We start from the raw sequence: 14,365 nt of genomic DNA, 5'->3' as shown, positions 1-14,365 counted from the left end.
ACCAGTTTGATGCCCAGGCAGGGCACATGCCTGGGTTGCAGACCAGGTCTCCAGATGGGGACACGTGAGAGGCAACCACACATAAATGTCTCTCTTCCTGTCTTTCTCCTTCCCTTCCCTCCCCCTCTCTCTGAAAATATAAATAAATAAATAAAAATCTTTTTTGAAGTATTTGTAGAATGAATAAGAATTCGCTAATAAAAATGTTATTTCTTTAAGTTAGGGAATGCTTTTTATTTTTTAAGGTAATTCTTTTTATTGCCAATATCTCAAAAATGCTATTTACTTAAACAGGCAGGTATGTTTATTTCTAAAACGAGGTGCCAATCAACATGCCACTGATGAAGAAGGGAAAGACCCTTTGAGTATAGCCGTGGAAGCAGCCAATGCTGATATAGTGACCTTGTGAGTGTTTTCTTTTTACTTGATTATTTCTCATATAATATATTACTGGTATGAAGTGTTAGTATAGAATTTCCTTGGTAGTTATGAATTTTAAACTGGCCAGTTGTTTACTATATATCATATACTTATCTCGGTACATTGAGTGTATTAAGCACTTTATTTACACATGAACTTATTTGGTTCTCACAACAACCCTATGAGGATGATATTATTATTATCAGTCTCATAAGGAAGCCAAGCCACAGATGATTTGAACAACTATTAAGAGGTAGAGATGGGCAGGATTTGAAACCAAGAATTCTGGCTCTAAAACCCATGTTCTTAACCGCTTTTGTTATACTGCATGACCAGTAGGAACAAAAAAAAAAAACAGTGATTTCACTAAAACATATTCTTTAACCCTTAGTACAGTATTGGGATGGTGATTGGATTGGTACAGTAACAGGCTATTATTCTGCTACCTCAAGAATTAGAGGATTATAAGTAGGGAGGACACCTGCATTGGTGTTAGTAACTTTTGCAGTTGCATTGCTTTTGGGCAGTAATACTTTAGGATCTGTTTGTACTTATTTTTCAAAGAGTACTCTTTTAAGATAAAAGTATTTATTTTTTAATGTTTGGATACAATTTAATATGATTTGTTAAAGGATTATTTTTGAGGTCTTTGATTTTTATCTTAGATCATAGTTATTTGTTACACTTGTAATCTAGAAATGTGATTTCATCTATGTGTCATTATTATGTAGGAAATTTCAATCATATGTTGAATGAAGTCACTTTTTCATCCTATTCTGGGCTGAATGAAGCCCAGAATTATTGATTCTCTTTTATATGAGTAGAGACAGTTCCATTCACACTACCAAATCTCAGTCACTTACAAAGAGAAACTCCCATGACTGCTTGAACTCCTGAGAATTCTCCCGCTGAGAATTCTTGACTTGCCATACATCACTCTGCCCTGACCCCTCCCAGATTTTTAAAAAAGAGTACTTTCTCTGTACTCAACTTTCTTTTCTTACTGGAGGGGTTATTGTTACTGTGGAGGCTATTGTAGGAGATTTTTAAACTATTAAATCAGTATAGGTTTGCCATTAGAGAAAGGTAAGTTATTAAAGAAAAGATAGGAATAGTATAAAGAAACAAATCTTGGTTTTGCAGGGTTCCCAGGCAATCCTTATGGCCCCTCTTCCTCAAAGATATCTGTTCCCAAATTATCTGAATTTTTGAAATAGACATTCTCTCTGAAAAGTCAAACTACTAAAGGGAGAATTATGGTGCTATTAGTAATTCACAAAGTGGTTGAAAATGGAGATGGACGGGGTTTGTGGTAGTGAGAAAGTAGGAAAAGCCCATGTCAGATGCTGCAGGTACCAGAGAGAGCTTGTTGGAAGAGAGTGATAGAGGCCTGGGAAAGCAGTGAGTATTTGGTGGCCTGAAGGACAGGAGAGCAATACATGGAAAGAAATTCTTGTCTTCTTAATCCAGTGCTTCATGACTTCCTGCTGCCAGGAAGAATAACCCCAAAAAGAATGTATAACCAATATGGTATTTCTGGGAAAATCTTTGTGACCTGTGGTCATTATTATGATGTTTGTATATCGAAATATATTCCCAATATTTAGAGATAAAACACACTGTTTACACATCTGGAACTACCTCACCTCAGAGTGAACCAGAGTGAACTTCTTATAGCCTGTTGCTTGCATACTATAGAAGCAGTAATTTCAGCAGCTGGCAGTTAAAGTTTGATAGGTTGCTGTAGAAGCCAGGAATTCTCTGGAGTCTAGAGGAAGCACACTACTGAGGTGCTGCAAGAATCCTGCCCAAACAGAGCTGAAATGCACTTTTATTGCTTCTCTCGTGAGAATTGTATAAAGTGAAATACAATTATTTTTGTATCTCAGATTGTTGGGTCTGATAGAATAAAAGCCTGTTTATTTTAGTGGCAAATATTGGTAAAAAAAATTACATTAGTACATGTTTTACCTGCTTATGTAACTGATTAGTTTATGAATATTTATATTGTATGACTTCATCTAAAAATGCTTTCATGTAATTTTAGGTTACGTTTAGCAAGAATGAATGAAGAGATGCGGGAATCAGAAGGACTTTATGGACAGCCAGGTCAATATTCTACTAATAATCATACTGAAATGCAGTATAAGAAATGCATTCAGGAATTTATCAGTTTACAATTGGAAGACTCATAATTCTTTAGCAAACTAACTTAATATTATAGAGTTTTAATAACTTGTAAATTATGAGTTGTTAAGTATGTACTGTACTCACTGAATTCTTGGGGGTGGCTAACTCCTGGGCCTTTAAATATCCATAACTATTCCTATTACAGTGCACTTGCTGTGTTTAACTCTGGCTGCTGACTTTACTCTGCTGTACAGATGTCTTCCACCAACATTCCAGTGAAGTGAACGGAATGGTCATATATCTTTATACACTTACAGCAGTACAGTAGTCATTTTCTTTTTGAAATTCTCTTTAGCTGTCAAGTGAATATAACAAAATGGTTTTCTTTTTGTTATTCAGGGAATTTCTATAAATTATGTTCAGGGAAAAAAACAAATCTCCATATGTTTGGCATATATAAGTCAGTATGGAAAATACCTAGAAAATGAATTAAGAGTTTTGTACTCTGATATAAACATGAGTTGAAGGTTTAAAATAAAATTTATTAGAAGGTTAAGAACTCCACAATGGAAGTGGAGTTAACTTGAAAGATGTAGAGAAAAGGTCTCATTTTACCGTAAAGCTTTACCCCAGACAATTGTACAGTATCTGTTGGATAAATAGAAGTTTTTTTGAACAGTATTTTGTGAACCTGATGGCAAAGTAGACTTAATCCTATTAGAGAAATCTAACTCAGGATCAGCTCAAGTCTCATTTTGAGTAATTTTCACCCTTGAGTCAGAATGTTAAGAAAAGGAAGAAATGTTGTAGATCAGATTCCTCTCTTTGATGAATATATCAAAGAACTGAATCTGCAATTTTATGAATTTGAGTGTATGGATTAGTGATTTACCTGTTTTAAATTCATATACATATTAGTAAGAAATTTCTGGAATTCATGACTAAAATAGTTGAGATTGGTATATTTGATTATTTTAGTGAATATTAATATATTATTTTAAAAGTGGCCTGGTAATATCTATTCTTCCTATTTAAAAATGTTTTCAAATTTCTGTACTTTGTGCTGGCTTCAGCCATTTACTTTTATTTTAACCAGGTTAATATATAATTAATATGAATAATGGGGCCAATTCTTTTCTCAGAGGACTGTATCTACTACTCATTTTTGGTAATTTAACAGGGAACAAATAAGAACTTTGAGAATAGAGGAACTTTATCTACATACTTCTAATCTAGGGTGTCCCACTTTAATCCTATGGATCAAACAATACTACTGACTCATGATATGCCAAGATGTAAGAGAGCTGATTAAGGGTGAAGTCTCAGTGTTATTTCTGAATTTCACCCATTTCTTTTAAACTTGAATGTTAGATTTTTAAATAAGTTATAATTTTGTAACATATACTTAAGTGATAGTATTACTAGGCCATTTTTGAGGCCTTTATGTTTAAGCACTTTAAAATAAAAATTATTCAAAGGCTATAACCAATATTTATGAGATAAGAGTAATCTTCAAGATTTTGAGTTAAACAATTTTTTTCCTGAAATTTAAAAAATTGAAATGTTTGGTCAGCTGCTCTTTCCTTAAGGTGTTTGCTGATGAAGTTACACCCAACTGATGAGTGAGGTCTGTAGTTGACTTTTCTCTGGAGATGGGACACTTGAAAGGACGGGGCCTCTATGTTCTTGCAACTTCTAGTTCCATCCAAATTGCTTGGGCTTCCATCACCATTTAGGAGTATTCATATGTCTCTTTCACTGTCATTTTATGTATAAGTTTACAGGTATATACTTTCCATTCATCCTTAGAAAAATAAATTTTTGCAATTTATTTGAATGAAAATTTGAAGGGGGAAAAGGCCTTTTTTGATTTTATTTATTTATTTTTAGACAAAGGGGATGGGTAGGAGAAAGAGGAGAGAAACATCAATGTGTGGTTGGCTCTCACATGTCCCCTACTAGGGACCTGGCCTGCAACTCAGGTATATGCCCTGACTGGGAATCAAACCAGCGACCATCGGGTTTTGCAGACCAGTGCTCAATCCACTGGGCCACACTAGCCAGGGTTTAAAAAAAAAAAAAAAAAAAGCCTTGTTTTTTGAAAACAAACTTTCCTACCACTCTCAAATTTCAGTTTATAGGTTAAAAAATAGATCAGAATTCTGGAAATGGTGTATCCATGAAACAAAATGAGAATTTGATCTATTTGAGGATCATCTTAATGATAATCAGATTTTTCTAATTAGATTTATTTAGAGAGCGTGATATTTAAAGCAGAAAAGTTTTATACATATACAGTGACTTGGTGAAACGGTGCAGCGGTTGCTTCCTGGCCACTTTTCCTTTATGAGTCTTTGGAGAGCAGATAGGTTTGCTTAGGCAACAGGTCTTTTTTTTTCCCCTTTACCTAGCACTGTAAATTTTTCTCATAGATTTTGATTGGTTATTTTACCTAGATTTTTTTGTTGTTGCCTAGCATAAGAAAAACAACCTCAGAATTCTAGATAATTTTAAAATGCAAGTATTTTCAATCTTGATAAAGAGCCCTAGCATTTAAAAGGTGTGGACCTATTTCTAGAAAACCCAACTTCTGAATTTTCCATCTAAACCCTAACCTCAGACTCCCAGTTTTTTGCAAGGCAACCTTAAAAGCACATGTTTCCTGAAAGGAAGACTTCTCTATCCCTCTTTATTAGTTCCTGCAACTCTTAGAAGGATTGGGTGGGGGTAGGGAGTTTGTGTGAGATACGATGTCCTGCTCTGAATTAATGGAAACCAGTTCCTCTTGATTGTTGGCAGTTTCTCAGCTGGTTGAAAATCACTGCTTTACTTAACCAGTGCTGGGATATGAGTATGTTGCTGTCAAAGGCTGATCACTGATATATAATCAGTTATAGAAGGAGGGTGTAATCAACCCAGAAATGGGCAGGATTAGTTGGGGGTAGGGCTTCACATGCTGCCATCTCTTTTCTCAAAAGCAAAATCAACAAAATCTTGGATCCTTGTAATTGCTGTTGCAGTGGCTATTCTGAATACCAAAACTCAGAAACTTAAACTGTCAATGGAGATGTAGCAGTCCACATTTAAGAACTCAAAGCTGTCCAGGCATACAGAAAATTTAACTTTCTGAAGAGAAGTACAATGTGACTAAGTAATTTAAGAAATGTAATTTAGCATTATCAGTTCCTGGGTAATTAGTTGTTTATCATTTACAGTAAACTGTTAAATGTACCTTTATGAACTTTCCAGAACATTATATTCTGGGTTATTATTTATGTATTTTAGTGTAGACAAGTTATATTTATTTGCCTTGGGAAAAATTCTGAATGATTAAAATTATATTTAAATTTTAAATGATCAGATCACACTGAAGTTCAATTTGTGTTAACTATATTAAATATCTCAGTAACTTTATTGTAACATTTGTTTTCTGACCACACATTTTCAGGCCTAAGAAAGGTATTAATTATATTGATAGTCCTTTATTTAGTGTTTTATTAGAAACTGGATATTAACAAAAAGTTTTTTGTGTATTTGTGAAGGTGAGACTTCCTTCTGAATTGATTTAACTCTTTTAAAATGTTTTCAGTAAGTGAAACCAGTGATCGGTATAGCACCAACATTTTCCTTCAAGGAAGCATTTAATTCAATGAATAAAAGATCTTATAATATTTTTTGCATGGTACAATGGTTCTACTCAAATGTAATTGTGTAATAGGTACTAGATGATTTTAAAATGAAAACTGGAAACCCACAAAAAGAAAAAAAACACAGCTTGTTATACAAAATACGCATTGCTAATAATAGTAGAAGCCATATATTGCCATCGTACTGTTGCACTACTTAAGAATGCTCATCTGGTGCTATCTGTAAACTATTTGGCATTAGTGTCTGCTAGATCCTTTTTCCTGTTTCTTCTTGAATGTATAATGTGTGCCTTTTAAGTTACTTCTGGTGTGGAATGGTAAAATCAATGTGGTATTTTTATATTATAATCTGCACTTAACACTTTCTTGGAAAGTAAAATTCCAGACTCTCCAGTTAAATAGTATTTTAAAAATATTTATAATGTTTACAATAAATATTTTAAATATTTTAATTCAGTATCTAAGAATAAGAAAAATTGTTAAATATTTTGTATGGTTTCTTAATTGATATTTAATGTTGGACTTGGTTTATTTATATTTTTTAGAATGGCTAAAAATGGGAAGAGATGTAGTTTGACTTTTAATGTGGGAGTAAACTTTTAAGAAGTCATGGTATGAATTGGATTGTCTTCCCAGTTGTTTTAACATATCAACCTTTATTTTTATTGTTTTAGTAATAATGAGTTAGATATTACTCTTAGCCAACCCTCTTAAGGGTCCCTCCTTTTTTCTTTTTAAAATAGATTGATTGATTCAGGTCATTAGAAAATTTCCAGGGTTAAATAAACACTATGTAGAGATTTTAATAACTTGCTTTTTGCAGAGACTAAATATTGAAAGTATTAAAATTTTTAATTGAAAATTTTTGGGTTATGCTATTAGACCTTTTTACTAGATCTTTATCCCCCTCCACAAACTTTTTTCTGATTCTCTAGCTTTTGGTATGACATCTATTGCCTCAGAAACCTCCGTTTTCAAAAGTTGACAAAATTTACGGCACTATTAACAACAACCATAGCAAATGAGTTTATAATAAGATGGATGCAAGGTATAGTATGGGAAATAGTTATAAAACCATGTTGCAACAATAGTCATGTACAGTAGTGTTTGACAGTGTAAATCTTGAAAACAGAACTATCCTAAGTTTCTGTATAAAGCTGATGTTTAATAGGAAGCATTCATGATGAATGATTCATCTTGAAAATAAGACTTTATTTTATACAAATCCTTTACTGAGGAATAGTCTGTATGTGTGTATATATTTAATTTCTCATGGCAAGAAATAGAGTATTCAATCTGCTGTAGTATCAATATGTATAATCTAAACCATATTTGTATGTATATACATATGTCTATTCTAATTTAACATGTTTTTGGTACTTATTCCCCTTTTTGTTGTAGCATTCTGGCTCATATGTCCTACAGTAAATAAAAAACTTCTGACTAAATGTGGAATTATAATTTCATAGTCATTTTCTAGGCTTTTTCATTTTATAAATTTAGTAAGATGTAGATTAGGTGCATTAGTTTTAATTAAGCATTAAAGTTGGAGTTAAGAAGAACTTTTTTCACATGCTATTTAAATTAAAATACCTGTTATTTAAAAGATAATATTAAAATAAGGTTTCACACACACACACACACACCTGATTATCACTTTTGTCTTGTTAATAACTTGCATCCATCAGAAACATTTAGTATTTGTTTTTGGTCTTCTGGTCTTGATCAAGGGAAATATTTATTTAAAGAATACTTTGTTTTAAAAAATACAATAAAAATTAAATTTAAAAATCATATTAAATGAACAGAAAAAAAGAATGCCTTGTTTACTATACCTCACTTTTATTTCTCATGTATTACTAAATGCATTTCTGTACATTACTTTAAAATACTTGTATCTTTGCTCTTTTCTAACTCTGAACTTTACTCTGTGGCTGCATTTGAGGTGCTTTATTCAGGTATAGTTTTTTTTTTTCTTTCTCTACATACTTTTCCAGCATTTATATTTAGTTCATCTTTTTCAAAAATGCTTATCTGAACAAAATTTTAATATAATGAATTATAACATAGTAACTAGTCATAAAAATGAATGTTTATTAATATGTTTCATTGTTTAAATTTTAAAAGTGTCCTTATTTTACTTCCATGCAGGTGATGAAACTTACCAGGACATTTTTCGTGATTTTTCCCAAATGGCATCCAATAATCCAGAGAAACTAAATCGTTTCCAGCAAGATTCACAGAAATTCTGAATTTTTTTTAAGAAGGGGAAACTATTAAATCTTGTGACTTCCTAACGTATACATCTGAAAACTCACAAATTTGTACTACTTTAATTCTACTTAATTTTAGTAGCTATTGAGTGTTTTGAGGAAAAGGTATCTATTCATTGATACAAAGTAAAACATAGATCTTTACTAGTAGGAAGAGAAGCCTACTTTAGAACCTCAAGAAAGGAAAAAATTCTGTTTAAAGGGCTGTTTTTATAGCTAAAAGTTGTCTGTAGACTTTATGTTACTAGATCCTAAGAGTTAGGCAAAAAATCTCTCTCTCTCTCTCTCTCTCTCTCTTTTTTTTTTGCTGGTGGATGGTAGCATTGATTTTTCTTCTGTGCATTGTGCCCTGTATTATTCAGTCAAGCCTGTCTTCATCGAGTGGGAGCCAGCTGTCCTTCCTGTCTCAAGAATACAGCTTTTTGGTAGTTTCCTGTATGGTTTTGAGGGTTTCAGAAATTGTTTTGTTTTCTTTTGGTAGCCCAGTTATCATACACACAATATGTAGTTTAGTTATTAGAACCAAAGAGTATGTTTCCCTCACTTGCTCATAAATGAGTTATACTCCTTAGATGTCTGGTTATTGTCCAGTACTTCAACATATGTACAGTGGCTATACAGGTAAATATAACTCAGCCCTTTAGATTTATTCTATTTTATGGAGCAAAAAGAAGCCCTTAAGTTTTTTTCTTCAAAGGATTCTCAGTTATAGATTTTATAGTTCTTTATTGTTGAGTTGATTTCCTAAAACCTTGACAAATTTATTGATGTAATAAAACTGTTTCAAAGATTACTTGAATGTTGCAAAATTGTCTTCATCAGATTATAACTTTGAAAGGAAAAGTTGATTTATAAAATAATGTAGAATATTTTTATTTGAAATTTGTCTTTTTCAAGATATATTTTTGTTATTGGTCCCTGTGAAAGAAAAATCTTTTTGTAAAAGGAGAAAAAAAATCATGTTTTTCTTAGTTTTTACTAAAATATGGAAATATATTACTTTTTAATTTTTCCAACATCTGTCTTATGTACTTGTTGTACACTGTGTAATTCTTTTAAATTATAGCATTATATAGGTTTACATTTGGTTTTATGGATCATAAACCCTTGAATTCCGAAATACTGTAGATATATTAATTTACCATGTATAGGCTACAAATTGGTCTGATTCCATCTTTGGTTGACATATCTCATCAGGAATATAAAGTAATTTAGTAATTTTCCTCATGGCTTCTTTCTAATATTGTCAACAGCTAGGTTTAATCTTTTACAAGTTACATGTGTTATTATTGATACTCAGTTTCTAAATAAAAGAGGTTTTTAAACTTGAGTAATCAAATAAGTAGATAAATAATATTTAATTGCGTAGATAATATATTTTCTAACAGCCCCACCCCAGTAATTAAGGTTTTATAAATTAATTGAGCATCAAAACAGAATCTGTCTAAACAGGAATTATACTGAAATAAATTCATATCACAGAAAAGGTTCCATGTTTGGCCAAATTGCATGCATATGATACTTATTTAGTAATAATCACTGCATATTAGAGAAGAATTAAAACTATATTTATTAATTATTTCTAAGGAAATGCTAACTTCCAAAGCCTTGTATTGTGATTGAAACAATGAACAGGAACATTAAATCTTTCCTCTTTCAAATCAGAGTTATAGATGTATAACATTTTTATAGACTATACTTTGAAATTAATTTTTTAAAAAACTGAAGGATAAGAAAATACATTGAAACAAATGGAAGGGAGGAAAAGAGAGAGCTTTGTTTTTCTTTTTTATCTCCTATTCCTGTTTTAATCTTAGTACTTTACTCCTAAAGCTTCTAATCTTTGTCTGAGGAAGCCTAGGCAGTTTTCCTTTTGGATCCAGCCATTGGTGTATCAGAAAACCTCTGGGATCTCTGTGAAGGCAATTTTTCATGACACTCTTACCTCCTATGGCTTGAGTCATGGCTTGTTAACATGACAGTAATTAGTGTCTACTTAAAATTAATGGTTAGAGATGTATTTGAAGTACATGAAAGATGATCATGGTTCTGAATATCTTCAGAGAATGCAAAATCTTTAATGGTACAGGGAGTCTGGTACTACAAAAATACATTTCTGTGTCTTGATTTCTTGAATATGCTGAGACATAATTTGGAATTAAATTCAGCAGAAATGATACAGTAAACATCAAGGCTGTAAAGTATAACAGTTACAAAGTAGGTTGACTCTTACCAGGGTAAGTTTAGCTGTGTCAACTAACAGCTTTTCTATAGTATGTAACAAATCTGAATTGTATTATGCTATAAATCATTCAGTGCATTTTGAGAAATTATAGTGTAAACAATGTTAATCGTACTCTTGCGCTTCGTAGGTCAGTGTGATTACCCTTTATTTTCTTTCCCTAACTGATCTGCTGATAGTACTTTTTGGTTCCTCCTCATTATTCTTTTAGCTCATATCATTAGCTCGTTAATTTAAGTTAGATTAATATTTGTACTATGAAGAGTTGATTGAGTGCAGTTTCATGTTAAAACTAAACTAAAGGTAATTGAGTAGTTATTTGCAACTTTTCAATGTAACACATGTTTAAGATTTGTAAGGTTTTAAAAATTAGTTTTGGTGTACAGTCCTTAGAAATTCAGGATTTTCCAGGGATTTGCTGCATTACAGTGTTTGCCTAATTTATACTGGCCTTCATTATAGATTTTAATGAACTTTGGTAATTTGCTTTCCAAAACAAATAGATTTAATTTGGAATATGTATTTTGGTTCTTCATGAGTGCATTTTGGAAAAAAAGAATACCTTTACAATCTGAACAATTCAAATTTGTGATGCATTAAGCAGTATTTTAGAAATATAATTTTATACACATAAAGTATGGTTACAATAAACCAAATTGTATTTAAGACTAAATATAGTACCCATTTTGAATAATAAGACATTCCCATATCACTCTTAGGGTGTCAAATTAACTCTTTTGTTTCATAGCACTTTTTATCATGGACATGAGCTGGAAAAATGATGCTTTTATAGAATCATTTGTTCAGAATGACTTCATGCCTGCATGATATAGTAGAAAGAGCACTAACTAGTAATTACTGTTCTTTTTGGATTCAGGGTCCTCACAAATAAAACAAGTGAGATGAAACAAAGTGAAAATATGGCAGTGTCCCCTTATATGCTGTTCTGCCATGCACAATGTACTTTGACATTACTTTGTCTTATCTGGTTTCACGGTAGGATGTCCCGTCTTACTCTAAGAGTGCCAACATTGTCTCTCCTCTTGTTTTACCAAGGGAGTCACTTGGTTGCTGGTTGGTGACACAGTACTAGCACCCCTTCTGACTGCTAGTCGAAGGCACTTTCTTTGCATTGTGAACTGATTTGAAATCATTGTAAAGCACCAAAATCTGATAATGACTGCCAGCTTTCCTTGTGTTTTTGATAAAAACAAAAAATATGGAGAACCTGGATATAAAATTATCTTGAAGGAACAGAGTCAGATTGAAAGACATTAAATTGTAGGAAAATTTACATTTTTGCAATGACAAACATTAATGAGTACAACAGCACAAAAGTAATTTTAATTTACCATGTACAGGCATACCTCATTTTATTGCACATTGCTTTATTGGGCTTCACAGATGTGTCTCTACAAATTGAAGGCAAGACACTGCACCAGCAAAAAAGATTATGACTTGCTTTACTGCTGTACGTGCTTTATTGTGGTGGTCTTGGAAACAAACCCACAATATCTCTGAGGTGCGCCTGGACTTACAAATTTCTTGATGAAAGACAACTGAAATGGCTTGGGTTCAGTTTCATTGAATCCCAACATATACAAATATGATTTTGTGGTCATCATTTTTTGTTTACATAAATTTACCTACTTAAAATGAGATAATGGTGGGAGGGAAGCAGGGTTTGATTAAATAAACTTTTCTCTTTATTGGTCTTTGCACTGTTTTATGTTATACATGTCCTTATTTTTGCTCAAGACCCCTGCCCATATTTTGGATATTAATTTTAAACAGGGAAAGCTTGCTACATTATAAAGATTATTGACATCATTTATTTTACACAAAGGCTTAAAGCTTAACTTTCAGAAATGATGAGTTAACTTTTCTATATGTGTTTACTTCTGCTTTGTGGAATTTTGGGATCATTCCAGTCATAAAGACATTACATGTAATATTTTTGCTACCTATGAAAAGGTATATTTTAAAGAATGTATAACCAACACATTTACTTATTATTAGTATGTAGAGGATTTGTATCTAATTCATGAATGTCGTTTTACTGTAGTTTGTCATTGTAAATGGAACAAAGTACATTGTAGTTATTCTAAAATGTACATTATGTAAGAATTGTAAATATTACACTTGATTAAATACTTTGTATGCTGAAAAAATTATAAGTCAATAAAAATTTCTAGCATAGTTCTTTTATACTCAGATTTTCACTTTATTGTAAACTACAACTGTAGATGTGTCTGTCATGTTTAAGGTCCTGTTTTCCTTTCCACCCCTGTCGGATTCATCCATGTCACTCCTATTTCCTGATTGCTTCAATAAGGAAATCCATTTTGGTCTTTCAGAAATTTTCTTCTGCCTGATCACAGAGTTGTATGGCTCCAAATTCATTAAATAAAAACCACAAAGGTTTTGGGAGGCCCTAACTTTTTTTTCTTTCCATTATGATTGAAATGTATGTTGAAGTTTCTAATCTACACAACACATTCACACGCAGTCCTTTTAGTAAACAAAAACATTTTTATATGAATTGAGATGAAAAATGGAAGGATTGAAAGAACAGATTTGGAAGTGAATCATCTAATTTTGCCTTTAAAAGCTAATTGAAGAACAGACATGTAAAACTTCTCTGTAACTTGCTTTATTCCCCTTCATTTCATTTTCAGAATAGCTCCCTGAAAAAGAGAACCCATATCATTAGTCAGTGAATGTTTTAATGAAAACAAAACCTGTTTTTTCCATATTCCAAAGCAATGCATTTTCATTATAGAAAAATGTTTAACAAGGACAAAAGAAGATAATCATCCATAATTCTATCATCTGCCCAGCCTGTCCAATGTGGCATCCACTGGCCCCTTGTGGCTATTCAAATTTAAATTGAAATACACAAAATTAAGGGTTTAGTTTACCTTTTGCACTGCCAGGGTTTAAGAGCTCATGAATATGCCTTGTGACTACCATTTTCAGCACAGCAGGTTATGGAACATAACCATCATCGTGGGACATTCTGTTGGATAATACCAGGGGTGAAACTTCCGTGGTATATGTCCTTACAGACCTTTGGGTATGTATGTAATGCAATCATACTGTTTTGGTACCTGCTTCTTTCACTTAAAGGGGAACACTTTTTTTTTAAGATTTTATTTATTTATTTTTAGAGAGGGAAGGGAGGGAGGGAGAGAGAGAGAGAGAGAGAGGGAGGGAGAGAGAGAGGGAGAGAGGGAGAGAGAGAGAGAGAGAGAAACATCGATGTGCAGTTGCTGGGGGCCGTGGCCTACACCAGCCAGGGCAGGAACATATTTTTAAGTCTTTAAGTGTTCTACATCACTTTGGGGAGAATTTTATTATGAAAAACTTCGAACATATATAAAAGTACAGAAAATAACTTCAATAGGTATTACCTCATGGCTACCATTGTTTTTTTCTGTACTCTCACCCGTGTTTTCTCTTCCCCAGATTTTTTTTAACCAAATCCCAGACATTTAACCAACAAATTGTTCAGTATTTATCTCTAAAAGGATTCCTTAAAAAAAAGCCAATCATAATACCACACTTCTTTAAACTAGAAAACTATATAGTCAGCATTAAAAGTTTCAAGATTGTCTCAAATGTGTTATTTTTAAAATAGATTCTTCAAATTA

General features: G+C 32.3%; 1 protein-coding gene across 3 annotated transcripts in view; it reads left to right on the top strand.

Moving 5' to 3' along the window:
- Nucleotides 1-13,137, top strand: part of ACAP2 (ArfGAP with coiled-coil, ankyrin repeat and PH domains 2) — a 153,755-nt gene extending 140,618 nt beyond the window's left edge. For all 3 annotated transcript variants that reach the window (XM_045850763.1, XM_045850762.1, XM_045850764.1), the window contains 3 exons: nt 295-405; nt 2,468-2,529; nt 8,349-13,137. In XM_045850763.1, the coding sequence (XP_045706719.1) occupies nt 295-405; nt 2,468-2,529; nt 8,349-8,449 (274 nt within the window). In that variant the 3' untranslated portion in view covers nt 8,450-13,137. The remainder of the gene's footprint in view (nt 1-294; nt 406-2,467; nt 2,530-8,348) is intronic.
- The last annotated feature ends 1,228 nt before the right edge of the window (nt 13,138-14,365 follow it).

The sequence above is a fragment of the Phyllostomus hastatus genome, unplaced genomic scaffold (assembly GCF_019186645.2).
Source record: "Phyllostomus hastatus isolate PE091 unplaced genomic scaffold, TTU_PhHast_1.1 phas_contig_86, whole genome shotgun sequence".
Classification (NCBI taxonomy): domain Eukaryota; kingdom Metazoa; phylum Chordata; class Mammalia; order Chiroptera; family Phyllostomidae; genus Phyllostomus; species Phyllostomus hastatus.
This window is presented reverse-complemented; position numbering and strand designations above follow the sequence as displayed.